The 13819-nt window shown below is 56.4% G+C and overlaps 2 protein-coding genes across 6 annotated transcripts; one reads left to right on the forward strand and one right to left on the reverse strand.

The window, feature by feature from the left end:
- Positions 1 to 66: 66 nt before the first annotated feature.
- PARD6A (par-6 family cell polarity regulator alpha) lies at positions 67 to 5751 on the reverse strand. Of its 2 annotated transcripts, none has more exons than XM_040571037.1 (3): positions 5612 to 5751; positions 4187 to 4409; positions 67 to 1137 (listed from the first exon to the last, which is right to left on the reverse strand). In XM_040571037.1, the coding sequence occupies exons 1-3, from the start codon at positions 5672 to 5674 to the stop codon at positions 353 to 355; spliced, it is 1071 nt and encodes a 356-aa protein (XP_040426971.1). In that variant the 5' UTR covers positions 5675 to 5751; the 3' UTR covers positions 67 to 352. The 2 variants fall into 2 exon arrangements, with proteins under 2 accessions (XP_040426971.1, XP_040426970.1); XM_040571036.1 differs by having other exon boundaries at positions 67 to 1140.
- A 1706-nt stretch (positions 5752 to 7457) lies between these two features.
- Positions 7458 to 13231, forward strand: HERPUD1 (homocysteine inducible ER protein with ubiquitin like domain 1). Of its 4 annotated transcripts, none has more exons than XM_040571269.1 (8): positions 7458 to 7612; positions 7883 to 7960; positions 8041 to 8115; positions 9060 to 9181; positions 9516 to 9638; positions 10270 to 10617; positions 11505 to 11610; positions 12222 to 13231. In XM_040571269.1, the coding sequence occupies exons 1-8, from the start codon at positions 7475 to 7477 to the stop codon at positions 12390 to 12392; spliced, it is 1161 nt and encodes a 386-aa protein (XP_040427203.1). In that variant the 5' UTR covers positions 7458 to 7474; the 3' UTR covers positions 12393 to 13231. The 4 variants fall into 4 exon arrangements, with proteins under 4 accessions (XP_040427203.1, XP_040427204.1, XP_040427205.1 ...); XM_040571270.1 differs by having other exon boundaries at positions 12225 to 13231; XM_040571271.1 differs by having other exon boundaries at positions 8044 to 8115.
- Positions 13232 to 13819: the final 588 nt, after the last annotated feature.

Below are 13819 nucleotides of genomic sequence, written 5' to 3' on the forward strand. Positions count from 1 at the left end.
CACCTCGGGGTGGCTGGGGCCTGGTGCTGGCCCCTGCAGAGACGCGAACCACGGACAAGCGGGGTGCTTTCTATAAAAGGTTTTACTGTCCATTGCAATATATTACTCAGTGATGCGTATTCTGATAAAACATTTAAAAACCCCACTCGTTTGGAAGAAGCGGGGTGGGAGGCGAGGTGCTCAGGTAGGCAGTGCCCGGTGGGAGCAGGTGCTGCCCTGGGGACCCAGCGCAGCGAGAGAGGGCAGGGGCAGCCCCGCTCGGCCCCCACCGTCGCCCCGGTGCCCACAACCAGTCCGGCTGCGCGGAAACCCGGCCAGCTGTGAAGGGCAGTGCGGGAGCATGGCCCCGCGGCTATAGGGTGAGCAGGGTGCCGTCCTCCCGCACGCTGCCCCGGCCGGGACTGCCGTCGTGGCTGCCCAGGGACTGCAGGGAGCCCCGCGAGCTGTGCGGGGACAGGCTGCGCTGCAGGGGTCCGTCCACGGGGCCCCCGTTGGGGCAGCCCCCGGGGATGTAGTGGGGTGCGCTGTCGCTCTCGATGACCAGGTCGCCCTCCTCGTCGCTTTCAGCCGTGCTGTAGTTGCTCAGGTACTGCGAGGCCGGGCTGGGGGTTTGCTGGCTGGGGGTGCTGTCCGTGGACATGCCCGAGCTGCCCGAGGCCTTGCTGCTGCGGATGACGTTGTTGCGCTGGTTGGCCGGCTTGACGGTGATGATGAGGTTGTGGCTGTTGGCCACCATCATGTCCGTCACCTGGTCCAGGGACTTGCCGGCCACGTCGATGCCATTGACCTCCAGGATCTCGTCGCTCACTGCCAGCAGCCCCGTGCTCTCCGCCAAGCCGCCCTTCACCAGGCGGGAGATGAAGATGCCGGGCACCTTCTCGACACCCTGCGGGGCCACGCGCACGCTGACGCCATCGCGGATGTAGAAGCCTAGCGGCTTGTCAGAGCCGTGCTTGTGGAGCCGCACGCGGCGGTGGGTCTCCGGCAGGATGTCCACGTCGATGATGGAGGAAATCTGACGGAAGTCCTGGGGCATGCCGATGAGGAGGTGAGGCTTGGCCCGGTAGTGCGCAGGGCGCAGCAGGCCCTTCTTCTTCCGCTGCAAGGAGTTGGAGGCGAAGACGCCGGCATCGGACTCTGCTGCGGGAAACAAGGGGGATGCAGTCAGGCAGTGCCCAGCCAGCTGGCACCGTGACCTCCTGGGGATACGGGCAACCACGTGTCCTTGGCCCCAGGTGCCAGAGGAACGGGCGGGAGAAGCACCCTGCTCCCAGGTCTCACCAGCTTTTTTCCCCCCAGATCATCACCCCCGGCTCTTCCCACAGCTTGTCTCCTCCAGGCCCATCTCCTCTCCCGGGATTACCCAGCGTACTCACAGCCGGGATTAGTGGGATCGAGGCAGTGATTCAGCCTTAATCACGCTTTAAGCCAAACTCTGCAGCTTAACGCTGGAGCTGCTGGCTCTAACAGCCCAGGAGCTGGTGCCATGCCCTGGTTTGGGTTTGAGGAGGGCGAATCCAGACTTCAGCTCTCCCAATATGACCGGGGGACGTGACAGCACCCAAGTCCCTTGTCCCTGTTGGAGCAGGACCATCACTGGCACCAGATCAGCGTGGCCACAGCCATGTCCCGCAGAGCCCTGCCACCACTGAGGATGGAGACCCCCACCTCCTGGTGACCCATCCCCGGGCTGCAGCATCCCCAGCCCCACAAACTTCCCAACCCACAATTCCCGGCACTCTCTCTTGTTTCACGACCACCAGACAGGGGTTGGCTCCATCCCCCTCAACCATGCCCTGGGTGACCACCCTGTGGCTGCTCTGTGGGTCCCAGCTCCACCACGTCCCCCCTTGGCCGTATCCCGCGGGTGCCAGGGAACAGCCCCTGGGACCTCTCTGGTTTCTCCCCATCCGTGTTCATGGGGGAGCCCAGATCTGCACACTGCGTTGCCAGCACATCCCCCCAGCTCTGCTCAGGGGGTAACAGCATCCTCAAGCTGCTGGCCACGCTCTTCCTCATCGCCAGGCCCATGAAATGCTTCGTTTGCCATGAGAGCAATTGCTGGCTTGGATTCAGCCTGGCCCCAGCAGCACCCACCCCAGCCAAGCAGCCCCAGCCCACGCCAGCGGCCAGCAATGCAGCAAAGCACCCCGTTCCAAAATGATCTCCAAAAGGTGCTAATGGGAACAGAGAGCCTGGCCCCAGTGACACAGCAAGGGGAAGGGAGCATATCCCCCGTGACACCCAGGTGCAGCACCCACGGAGGGGGTACCATGCTCCAGGTGCCCCCCACCAGCACCCAGACCCCGTTCCAGCCACATAGGCTCTGGGGAGACCCCGCACCCAGGGGACGCGGGGTTTCTCCCAGGACAAGCCAGCCTGCCAGGGCTCCTGGGTTATAAATATCTCCCTGCACTCACTGCCTGACTTATTTTTAGCTTGGGGAAGGGCGGTGGAGGCTTTCCCACAGCTATTTCAGCATGCAGCTCCTCTCCGAGGGGTGCGGAGCAGCCACACCGGGCAGGTCAGCACCCTGCAGACAAGCCCTGGGGACGCGCTGGGCTTTCTCCTGCCCTTCCAGCCCGCCCCGGGCCATGCCTAGCCAGGGAGGGGGAGCTGTCCCCAGCCAGGCTGACGGCACTGCTGGGACGTCTTCACCACCTCCACGCATGAGTCTGGCCGAGGAGGCACCCGAAGGGGTGACGGCAGGGAGAGCAACCGAGCTTGCAGCATTTGCTTTTTGAGCCCCTGCTGCAGGACCGGCTGCTCCACAGCCCCCCAGCATGTACACACACACACACATGTGCACACACATGTGCATAGTTCCCACACTCAACATGTGAAAGAGGCTCAGCTGCCTTCCCCACCAACCTGGACTGGTTTGACTACAGCCCAGCCCTGGGATGACCTGGATCCATTTTAAATCAGCTGTGACTCACCCGGGGCTTGCTCCCAGCCTCTCCACATACCTCCCGCAGCCCCTCTGCTGCGGGCACAGCCGGGAGCCAGGGCGAGTGGGACCCAATGGCACTGCCTCCCTGCCCTCCTCATCGCACTGCCCATGGTGCAGGGCCACGGACACCCGCTCTCCGCACTGTGCCAGCTCAGCGCAGTCGCCCACGGACCCTCACAGACTTTTCCCAGCAGGAGAGGCAGCTCTGGAAGAGAAGTGATGCTCCCACGGCAGCCCCAGCACCTGCTCCCCGCGCTGCAGCCCAGGTCTGTCCATCGCTCTGAGCTGAGGGGATGGTTTGGTGCTGGTAGGGACGGCCCCGGAGGACCCCATGGGCTCCGTTTCCCCCCTTGTCACCAGCCTGGATGGCCTCTGCTGGCCGCATGCCACAGGGCCATGCAGGAAACACGATCAGGCCATCCGCCACCAGCAAGAGTCCAGGAAAACCCGGCTCACCGGCAGAGGCAGGTTGCTGAGACCCAGCACAGTGTCACCCCTCGCCCAGGGGCTTTTTACCAACAGCACGAGCTGGAGCCAGCGGGATGCTCCAGGCGCTGTGCCAGGGACACTGGGACTTTTAGAGCAGGCTCCACCTTCGTGCACTTCTGCTTAATGTTTAAAAAGCCTCGGTGCTATTAACTGAGCAGAAGGGGACCTCGCAAGGAGGGCTTGTCTCCATCTCCCTGGCAAAGAGGTGACATACCCGAGGCATTTGTCACCAGGAGGCTTTCAGCCTTGCAGCACCAGGCAGCTGTGATTGGGACGCTGCTATCACGGCTGTTTCGCACTCCGATACGAGCTGCTCTCCAGGTATGCGCTCCTGCAGCCAGGACAAGGCCCTGGGCAGCCAGGAAGGGGGCGAGCACCCTCCCCCTGCAAAGCCCCCGGTGGTGTCCCAAGAGCCCTGACAACACAGTGGCTCCCCCACCTTGGGGCAGGGAGATGGATGGGCTCTGGCAGCAGCTGCTGTGTTTTCAGGGAGCCCACACAAGCCCAGCTGGAAATGCAACTTCAAAGGGGCAAAGCACAAGGATTCCCTTTGCTGTCCGGGCAGCGTGGGGCCAGGCTGGGTGGCAGTGGTGTCACCTCCTCCCGAGCCATCCACCAAAGCAGTGGCAGGAGGGAACAGAGCCAGCCCTGCGGCCAGCACGGGAACCATGGGATGCCGTCTGCCCTGCTCATCTCTTTTCATGGAGAGGACGGACCCAGCACCCTTCTCTGGCTGCTACTGACCCTTTTTCTGAATGATGACCCTGAGGAGGGGGTTGGCAGAGGACAGGGCCTTGTGGTAGTTGTCATCATTGTTGATGGGCAGCAGGTCGCCGTGCACGTCCGTGTAGCCCAGCAGCACGTCCACGCGGGGGATCTGGTGCACGCTCTGCAGCAGGCGATAGAAGTCCTGGAACGTGCCCACACTGGAGCGCTTGATGGCGAAACGGCGAAACTCAGCATCAAACTGCAGAGAAGGAGGAAGAGGAGGTAAAGGTGCTCGCACACTGGAGGAAGGCGCAGCAGGACCCTCCACCTGTTATTAACAGGGCGCTAGTCCGGAGACAGGGCAGCGGCTGGCTGAGCCTCTATCCCCAGCTGGCATGGGGGGACCGTGACACCAGGAGGCCCTTGCCTGTGACATGTGTACTGCTGTAGCACGTCGTGAGCAGCAGCGTTAATTATTGCCTCCTTCGGTCACGACGAACGAGAAGCCAATTAAGAACAGGCTCAGGAAGGCAGCAAGAGGGATGGCACCGCACCTGCAGGGCGGGCAGCGGTGCTGGGTGCACCCTGGGGAGGAGAGCACCGCACGCCCCAGCGCGGGTGCCGGGGATGCGGGACCGGCCGTGCTGTGGCAAAGCCCCCCGGGATGGAGCGGGACAGGCGCTGCAAAGCCGGCAGCTGGGGAAAGCCCTAGGAGAAGACGGGGAATCAGGAGCTGGCGCAAACCCACTGGGTCTGCGGGGGGCAAGGAACTCTGCCCAGTGAGGATTTGGGCTGGGGACCCAAACCTGTCAGACTGCCGCGTCCTGCTGCGAGGGGCACCCGAGGGGGGGGACGGGGCTGGAGCTCACCCCCTGGCAGGACCCCAGGGGACCACGAGCATCTTGTAAGGGGCCAGCAGAGGCACGTCTGTGCGGGCTGCAGCCGGCCAAGCGCGCGACCCAGGGATCGCGTGCACCTGGGCGACTGCGGGACCGGGCACGTAGGCGCAGCTGGGCAGGGATGCGCCGGGCAGGCACGCGTCTGGGTGCAGCCGTGGGAGTGCGGGGGGCAGGTGCGGCGGGGGGGAGGCAGCACGGCTGGCTGCTGGCACCCCCGGGAAGCGCGCCCCGGCGAGCGTGCGCAGCTGGCCGCGGGGTGTCCGCCGGCGGGGCCGTGCTGCCCGGCTGCCCGACACCCGGCGGGCGCGCCCCGGCGACGCTCCCGCGGCCGGCACCGGGCGCGACAGCCCTGCGTCGGGATTCCGCGGCGGCCGGGCTCGGCCTCGGGCTCAGGCCCCGGGCTGCGCCGCCGCAACGCCGGGGAACGGAACGGAGCGGAACGGAGCGGAGCGGAGCGGGGCGCATCACGGCCGGGCTCCCGCGCCGCCGCCGCCCGGTGCGCGCTGCTGCCCCCAACGTGAGCTGCCGGCACGGCCGGCCGGGCACCGGTACCGGCGCTTACCTTGCTCTTGACCTCGACGACGGGCTCGGCGGAGCGCGCCGGCGTGCGGTGGTGCTTGGCCATGCTGCGCCGCCCCGCGCCGCCGCCGCCGCTCCCGCGGCCACGGGGGATTTTCACCGGCCGTGACGTCACCCGCGAGCCGGCCGGGCGGCGCCGCGCCATTGGCCGAGGCGGGGCGCGGGGGCGGGGCTCGGCGCGGCGCGGCGCGCGGCCGGGGCGGGGGGAGCGGGGCGCTGACAACGTCGCCATGGCAACGGGAGCGGGGCCGGCGGCGCGGCCCGGCCCCGGCACCGGGGGGAGCGGGGCCGCGGGGAGCCCGGCGTGTTCCCGGCCCCGTGCCCGCGAGCTGCCCCCGGCCGCTGTCCCCGGCCCGGCAGGGCGGTTTCGTTACCGCCTCGGGGCGGCGTGGCTGTGCGGAGGTGGGGATCCCTGCGGCGGTTCACCCCGGGGAGGCGGGCGGCGTTCCTGCGCGGCGGAACGAGCTGGTTGGTGGCAGGGGGAAGCGGGGCTGCGAACCCCCGTGCACCCACCGGCTCTCCCAGGCTCCAGTCTGGCTCACGGGCTCGAAGAAGCAGGTACCCGCTCGAGCCGGGGGCCTGACCGGTACCGAACAAACCGTACAGACGCTGAACGCGCACCGAGCTAAACCCTGAGAATCAGCTCCGCTCGTCTGCGTCGCGCTCCTGATCTTTGCCCTCCCCAGCCCCATAGAGCCACCTCTGGGCAGCCCAGAGCCCAGCACCGCCTCCGCGCGGGGCCCGGGGCAGGCAGGCTGTGCCCCGCAGCACGCTGCTGCCCGGTGCGGCGGTGCTGCGGGGAGGCCGCAGGGCTCCGGGGCCGCCGGACCCCTCCTTGTGCTCCGGGAAATTCCCCGCCGGCTGCTCCTGCTGGGTGCGGTCAGCGGCGTGAGCCGAGAGGGGCTCACAAGCGGAGCTGTGAACTAATTGGCGATTTCAGCCCCGGGTTTAATTCTGAGTTTTATTTATTTATTTATTTATTTATTTATTTATTTAAAACAGGCTAACTGTGTCGAGGTCAGAGAGATAATCCCGATTACAGCAGGGTTAACGTTTGCGCAGACGCTTGGTGGCAGAGGACGCTTGGAGCCCTTCACCTCGGATTTTGGTAAATCGGAGCTAATTGTTCGGAGTTAATTGTTGTAGGGCCCACGTGCCAGTCACGCTCCTCTTCCGAGCGGCGCCCCTGCAGCTGCGGCCACCGCACAAGCCCCAAGGCCCGAGGTAAGCCGGCAGGGTCAGGGCAGGCGTTTGTTTTGCCGGGGTTTCAGGAGCTCTGAACCAGCTGCCGGGACTGCAGCACGGGCTGCCAGCTGTGTCCCCTGACCGGGGGGGGGGGGACGGGGGACATCCGCGTGCCCGGGCCCAGCTGCTGGGTGCTCAGAGGTGCGGGGCACCGCCTCAGCTCCAAGCCGTCCCCGCTGCCACGGTGCCTGCTGCGGGCAGGGGCAGGCCCCGCCGGCTTTCTTCCTCCTTGCAAGGCGCACGGGGCCCGTCGGCCCCGCTCGGTGACCCCCCGGGGCCCTCGCCCCGATCTCGCCCCCACGCTCCCGGGGCCCGGCCCCACGGACGGACACGGCCTCGCCGCGAGCCCCTCACGGGCCGGGGCGGGGGGGGGGCGGTCGCCATGGTGACGCGGCGCGGAGCCCCCTCCCGCCCTCGCGCCCTCCCTCCGCCCCCCCGCCGCTCCGCCCCCGCCTCTCCTTCCCATTGGCCCACGTGTCCTCCTCTCCCCCCACCTCGCAGCCAATCGGTTCCAGCCAACGAGCCGGGGAAGGAGGGCGGGGCGCGGCGGGCGCCTATAAAAGGGGGCGGGCGGGGAGGGGCGCCGCCTTATGCGCGCGTCATGGCGGAGCCGAGGGAGGTCTCGCTGCTGGTGCGCAGCCCCGGGCGGCGCCACCGCGACCTGCGCCTCCGCGCCGAGCCCGCCTGGACCGTGCGGCGCCTCAAGGCCGAGCTGCGCCGCATAGTGCCGGGGGCGCCGGTGAGGGTCGTGGGGCCGGGGCTCGGGGCCGGGGGGGGGCCGCCCGGCTGACGCAAGGCCCGGGCGCGGTTGCAGCGGGCGGGTGTCGCGTCAGGGCCCTGCGGTGACAGCGGGCGGGCGCCGGGGCCGGCCCCTGTTAAACGTTAACGCGGCCGGGCTGCCCGCCGCGGTTGCCGTGGGTGTGCTGCTGGCATGGGGCTGCCGGCGCTGCGGTCGGCGGCTTCGGAGCTCGGCCGAGCAAATAACCCTGCTCTTTGTTCTCCTTCAAAGCCCGAAGAGGAGCAGAAGCTGATTTATTGCGGGAAGCTGCTGCTCGATCACCAGCATCTCCAGGAGTTTCTGCCAAAGGTATAAAAAATATTTTTTGCTGCGCTGAGGTGCACCGGGCATGTCACAAGAGATTCATTTTTCCTGTACTTATGTTTTAGCAGGAGGAGTTGCATGCTCTTCATTTGGTGTACAACCCCAAGGCTCCTGCGAATGTGCAAGAAACCGACTCAGAGGTACTAAGCTAATGTACTACTTTGAATCTTTGGGGTGTAGAAGTTTGCTGATAACGCAGGTGTTTCCTGCTAATGCATTGGCAGTGTTGCTGGTAACTTGATTGGTTTGGGGTGTGAGAACATATTTGGATTAAGCTCAAAAATAACTTGTGGTTTATTGGTACAGATCATGATGGCACCTGTTAAGAAATGTCTCGGTTGTAATCTAGTTCTAACAGCATTGCTTAGAGGGAAACTGCTGTTTGGTAAACTCTGTTTTGTTAAGGAGAACATGGCCTGTCATGTCCTGCACTCTTTTGGATGGAGGCTTTTTGTGGGCAGAAGATAGTTATTAGAAGCAGTCCTGATTGCTCTGTCAATGTGTGGGGAAGGTAGACTGTTAGTTGAGGACACTCTAACTGTTCATGACTCTTCCTGTGGAGGAAGCTCAAGATAAACATTAGTAATTGATCTGAGTACTTACAGTCTTAAGTGCAAATGTGCAAACTCATTTTTATTTTCAAGTATCTGGAAGTGTTTATGTTGCCCAATATAGACATTTGAACTTATCCTACCCATGTTTGGAGCTTGCCAGTTGTGAGTCACCCTTTGTCTGAATATTATACAGATGTATCACTGCAGAACAGCTCTTGAATTACATCTGTGTACAGCAGATGTGTAAGCAAGCAGAAACTCAGCTAAAATTGTACTGTCTTCAGTGAACTTCTGACAGTTTTTTTCCAGTTCTTTAATCCCCAGAGGGGACTTGACTGTTGGCGAAAACTGTAAATACACAGTAATACACAGTAAATACAGTATTGCAATGGCACCTGGAGGTACCTGGTGCAGAAATTGCATGAACTGTGTAACAGTGTTTCTAAATTAAGAGCCATGTTCAGTGTGAGGTAACCTTTTTGCATAAGACTTTAATAGTAATTCATTGCTAACTGTGTTGATGTCTCTAGGTTAAAACTGGTCAACCAAGGTTAATGTCAGAAGCTAGTCAAGAACCAGCTGCATCTTCCTCAGATGGTGAAAGACTGAGATGTTCTTCTGGTGGCCAGGCTTCAGCGGAAGCCAATACTAGGTGAATACATCACTAAGATCTTTAAAGTGTTGACCTTTCTGGGGCAGACTGGTTGCTAGCCCCTTACGCCATGTCTCAAGATAAGGACAATGGAACATAGGCCAAAGGTCATAAGGGTGTATAGGCTTTAGTGGGCATGGAAGAAGTCAAAGGAAGATGCCCTACTGTTAGATGAAAATCTTCCTTTTATTCATTTGGGTAGAGAGATGGCTATAATGCATACGGAAGAATTCATTTTGTTTCAGTGCATGAAGTGGTAGAAGCTATTTACATGTGTCCTGTAATAAATAACTGTCTTGTGCAGTATTTGTTAACAAGTGTTTCTTTTGAACAGGCTTGAAACACCTCCAAATCCTTTCCAGACTGTAGCCCCAGGGTTTTCTGCTTATACAACCTATAGCATGCTTCAGATGTCCTGGCTTCAGCAGATTTACGCAAGACAATATTACATGCAATAGTAAGTCTTTGTAAAGCTATGAGTAGAAAGCAGAAACTGTAATACAAGGAAATGGAGAACTTTTGGTAGTCCTTCCTCTTTTGGCTTAGTGTGGTCAGACTCTTTCTGTTGTACCTTATGCTCTGTGGTGTGGAAATGCAGCTCTGTCATCTGGTGTTTGGCTTACTCTTTAGGCTAGTGATTTGAATCTTGCAAATGGCAGATCTCTGCCTGCCTTCACTGGGAGAGCAGGCATCTCTAGAGTAAATCTTAATTCTGCTGATAAGCCTTAGCTCCTTGCAATCTTTTTTGACTGTTTGAAGTAGCCCCCAGACTGGAAATCCTTGGCACATGTAAGACAATTGTAGCAGCCTTCCAGAACACCTTTAGATTGCTCCAGAAATTTTTTTTATGAAGTGTTGAAGTTGCTAAAGTGAAGGTGTGTGGTTTGGCTTGAAGTCATCTTGTAACCGTTTGTCATAGGCAGAGCCAAAACTTGTGTTTTTAACCCATGGAGTCTCTATACTTATTTGGCACTTGTATGTGACCTGGCTTCGTAGTTCTGTACTCTTATGATGGACAAATTTTCAGTGTCTGTTCCACATGAAGGGATTTGAGTTAAGCCTTACTCTTTCTGTTTTCTGGTTTTCAGCTTGGCCTCTACTGCTGCATCTGCTGACCAGTCTCACCCACGACGTTCTCAGGAGATACCAGTGGCACAAGTGACACCCCCAGCTCCTCTCCCAGATCCATTTCCTGCACAAAATCAACCTGGAAACCAGAATGCTGCTCCACAGGTTAATGCGGCAGCCAACCAGAACTTAAGGATGAATGCCCAAGGGGGTCCCCTCATGGAAGAAGAGGAGGAGGGTGGCAATCGGGATTGGTTGGACTGGCTCTACTCTGCAACGCTGTTCTATGTTTTTGTCAACATCATCTATTTCTACTCCAGTATCAGCAGATTCCTCCTGGTTATGGGTGGCACTGTTCTGATGTATCTGTAAGTGTATGGTGTTGATCTCTAGTATTGTCAGAAATGTTACAGAAGTGCTGTGCTCTGCAGGGTGGTGAGCTTTCTGGTCTCTGAGCTTAGAGAACTCTTATACCTAGAAAAGATGAACTGCACATCTCATCCTGGTGTTTAGCAAAAATATAACTGGCCTATGGGTTCCAAGAAGAATGAATAGGTGATAGTAGAGCCTCTCGCCCCTCTTTTGTACTGTAGCTGTTGTAGTTGACTTTTCTCTTTAGAAAACTGTTGGAAACCAAAGTTGGTCTCTGTGAAGCCCTAGCAACTTTGCAATATAGAGCAGGTACATATGGACTGACAAATATGGAACAACTGACGAGCTTGTTTGGAAATGAGTGGTTGAAATGTGGGGAGAGGGACTTGGTTGCTTTGGAAGTTATGTAACCATGTGTTTTTTTCTGCTGCACCTACAAGGTGTAGGCACTGTAGAGATACTGAGTTTCTAAGTGGGTCTGCGTGGCCTGCTATGTTTTGGTAAGATGGTGCCGTTTCTCCTGTTCTTTGTGCCCTTTAGGATCAGAGAAGGTACCCAGGAGTTATACATAACGTGGTTAAGATGCAGGTTCCAGTTCTGTAGCAGCATCTTCCAGCAGGCTTAGTCCTGATTAAACAGTTATGAACCTAGATGCAGCGCTGCTTATTTTGAATGCTAGCAGATGTTTAGCAGTGTCATCCTGTCCCATGGTTTGCCTGCTAATAGGAGACTTTAAAATATTTCCCAGGTCAGGGCAAAAATCTAGCATGTTGAATTTGCTGTCTGCAGTGATTAGAGCAGTCAGATGTTACTGAACTGTCTTGGTGTAACAGGAAGGAGTAGTGTTTAGCCACTATTAATACAAACATATTGGCTTCCCCAGGCATCATGTTGGATGGTTTCCATTTAGACAGCGACCAGTTCAGCCCTTCCCAGTTAACGTTCCTCCTCAAGCTGCTATAAACCAGGACCAGAACAATAACTTACAGGTATTGTCTTTGTTTTTTTTAAAATAGCAACGTGGAAACCCTGTGAAGTTTCACTTTTAGCTTTCTAATTACAATTTAGTAGTAAAAATGACTAATTTTTTGTGGAGAAGCATCTTCTGTGGCTAAATAATTGCCAGCATGCTGCTTTTGGTGTAGTTCATTCTACAAAATATTTCAGGCTGCTGCATGCTGTCTTCTAGTTATTTGTTTGTTGGGGTGTTATGGTGGAAAACAGTCTGCCAGAGACCGCGCAAATTCTGTAACTGAAGACTGATGGCATATGAGTACATAAGCAATCTGAGTCCTGCATCTACAGTTGGCACTTGTGGCTGATGTCACTGTTCACTAAGTTAGCTGTAAATGCATACATAGTTCACCTGATCTGGTGCTTTTATCTGTCCTAAGCAGTCCTTTTGGACATACAGCATGAGTTAGCCACAACATAGTGTGCGGCATGTTCTTCTAACGTTGTGGTTGTTGGGAGATACTTTGGTACAGAAGTACTGCATGGGTTTCATATTCTGACAGTGAAATTCAAGTAACAACAATGCTGGTTACCTGATTCTTCTAATGCATTTCTACAATGACTCGCTGAATATTCTCTATTTCAGCAGGGAGGAAATGCGGACAGAGCAGATGACAATGAAGCAGCATCTGATGAGGGACAAGCTTTACCAGAACTGCAGCAGGCCAACCCTTCGTTTATGAGCACAGCATGGGTTTTTTTCAAGACTTTCTTTGCATCCCTCCTTCCGGAAGGGCCTAGGGTGACCCGCAATTGACACCGGTCTGCTTGTCTGAAATGTCGATGGGCTTTAGTCTCCCTGAGTGAAATGGATAAAAACTCCAGCACGAGTGCAAACGTGTGGCATTTCTCTGGCCTTCACTGATGAATCAAACTTCTCCAAGAAGCCTTAAGTTGTGGCACAGAGACAAGATGATTCTTCTCATTCCAAAGTACTTTGTTCTGTAGCATTTATTAGAAACCTACATAGAAGCTTGGCATTGTAAACTTGTGCACTAAACGCACAGGCTCTAAGCAGGTGTGCAAAAATGTTAGAGAAGCAAATTGCTTCTTCTGTGCAATGTGATTCCTGTTGGAATGTTTCAAATGCTATTTAAATTACACTGAGTGTAGTATCTTGAAACAAATTGCTAGATATGCATTAGCAGGTTTTTAGGAAAAATCTATTGTTAAATTGCTTCAACAATATTTTAAACTTCATGTAAATATTTTCCTATGAAAGATGTATTGTGCAATTTCCTTGGCAAAGTGGGGGACTGTAAGACAGTGACCTCCTGATAAGCAATTATTTCAGTGGAGTTGCAGTCTAAATACTAAGCTGCCAAATTCAGATACTTTAATCTTGACTTAATTATTCCCTACTTCGAAATCATGGGAGAAGAGTAAGTGCATTCAACTCTATTTAGCAAGAACTTATGCAAGATATAAACGTACTGTTTTCAGATGTAAAGTTAAAGCAGTCTAAAATGTATATTCAACTTAGTTGCTCTGGAATGAAAAATGCATCTCTTTGTATTTGATTTTCCTTTTGATTTCTGATATGGTTAAGGGCTTTGATTCAATAAAAAATTGCAGGCACTTATGTCTGTGCTTGTATGTGCTCATCATTGGCTCTTTTTATTGAAAAATGATAAATGAGTTAGAGTAAAAAGATGCTTGCAGAAATGTCAACTCCTTAGCTGTGTTCAGCAGCCTTTAGTACTTAGTGCCTTGGATAGCTCACTTGCTTGTTGGAAGCTGTTGGCACAAAGGCCATGGGCATCTTGAAGCAGGTAGTACCGTGGGTATTTGCAAAGTCTGGTGTCTGACCCCTTGAGTCCAGTGGGTGACTGGTGTCTGCAATGCATTATTTTGGTTCAGGGATTTAATGCATCTTAATTGAGGAGGTTATGTATGCCAGCTGTGGGTGAGACAAGAAACCCCAGCTTTAAATTAGCTGAGGAAATTGAAGTTAGAAATTAGGCGAAGATGAACATCGTATCCTCCAGAATAAGGCTGAAAAGTCTAAGAGATCTGAAGTTTTCTGGGAACTAAGTGTTAATGTGACCCTGTGCTGGGATGAGAGGAGCTGATGTTTCTTTTTGAGGCTATTTGCTTTCTGCAGCTTCAAGGATATGGGTTTAGGAAGCTGGATAGGGAGAGTGAGTTTGTCTTGGCTCATGCTCCCAGCTGAGTGAACATGCT

The sequence above is a fragment of the Cygnus olor genome, chromosome 12, assembly GCF_009769625.2.
Source record: "Cygnus olor isolate bCygOlo1 chromosome 12, bCygOlo1.pri.v2, whole genome shotgun sequence".
NCBI lineage: Eukaryota > Metazoa > Chordata > Aves > Anseriformes > Anatidae > Cygnus > Cygnus olor.

Bases quoted from the DNA above. Each gene is read 5' to 3' on its own strand.
- PARD6A (XM_040571036.1), bottom strand. From the start codon at position 5,674: ATGGCCAAGCACCACCGCACGCCGGCGCGCTCCGCCGAGCCCGTCGTC. The intron at 4,410-5,611 runs GTAAGCGCCGGT...CCTTCTCTGCAG, and splicing joins TCGTCGAGGTCAAGAGCAAG to TTTGATGCTGAGTTTCGCCG. The intron at 1,141-4,186 runs GTCAGTAGCAGC...TGTTTCCCGCAG, and splicing joins GGTCATCATTCAGAAAAAGG to CAGAGTCCGATGCCGGCGTC.
- HERPUD1 (XM_040571269.1), top strand. From the start codon at position 7,475: ATGGCGGAGCCGAGGGAGGTCTCGCTGCTGGTGCGCAGCCCCGGGCGG. The intron at 7,613-7,882 runs GTGAGGGTCGTG...TCTCCTTCAAAG, and splicing joins GCATAGTGCCGGGGGCGCCG to CCCGAAGAGGAGCAGAAGCT. The intron at 8,116-9,059 runs GTACTAAGCTAA...TGATGTCTCTAG, and splicing joins TGCAAGAAACCGACTCAGAG to GTTAAAACTGGTCAACCAAG.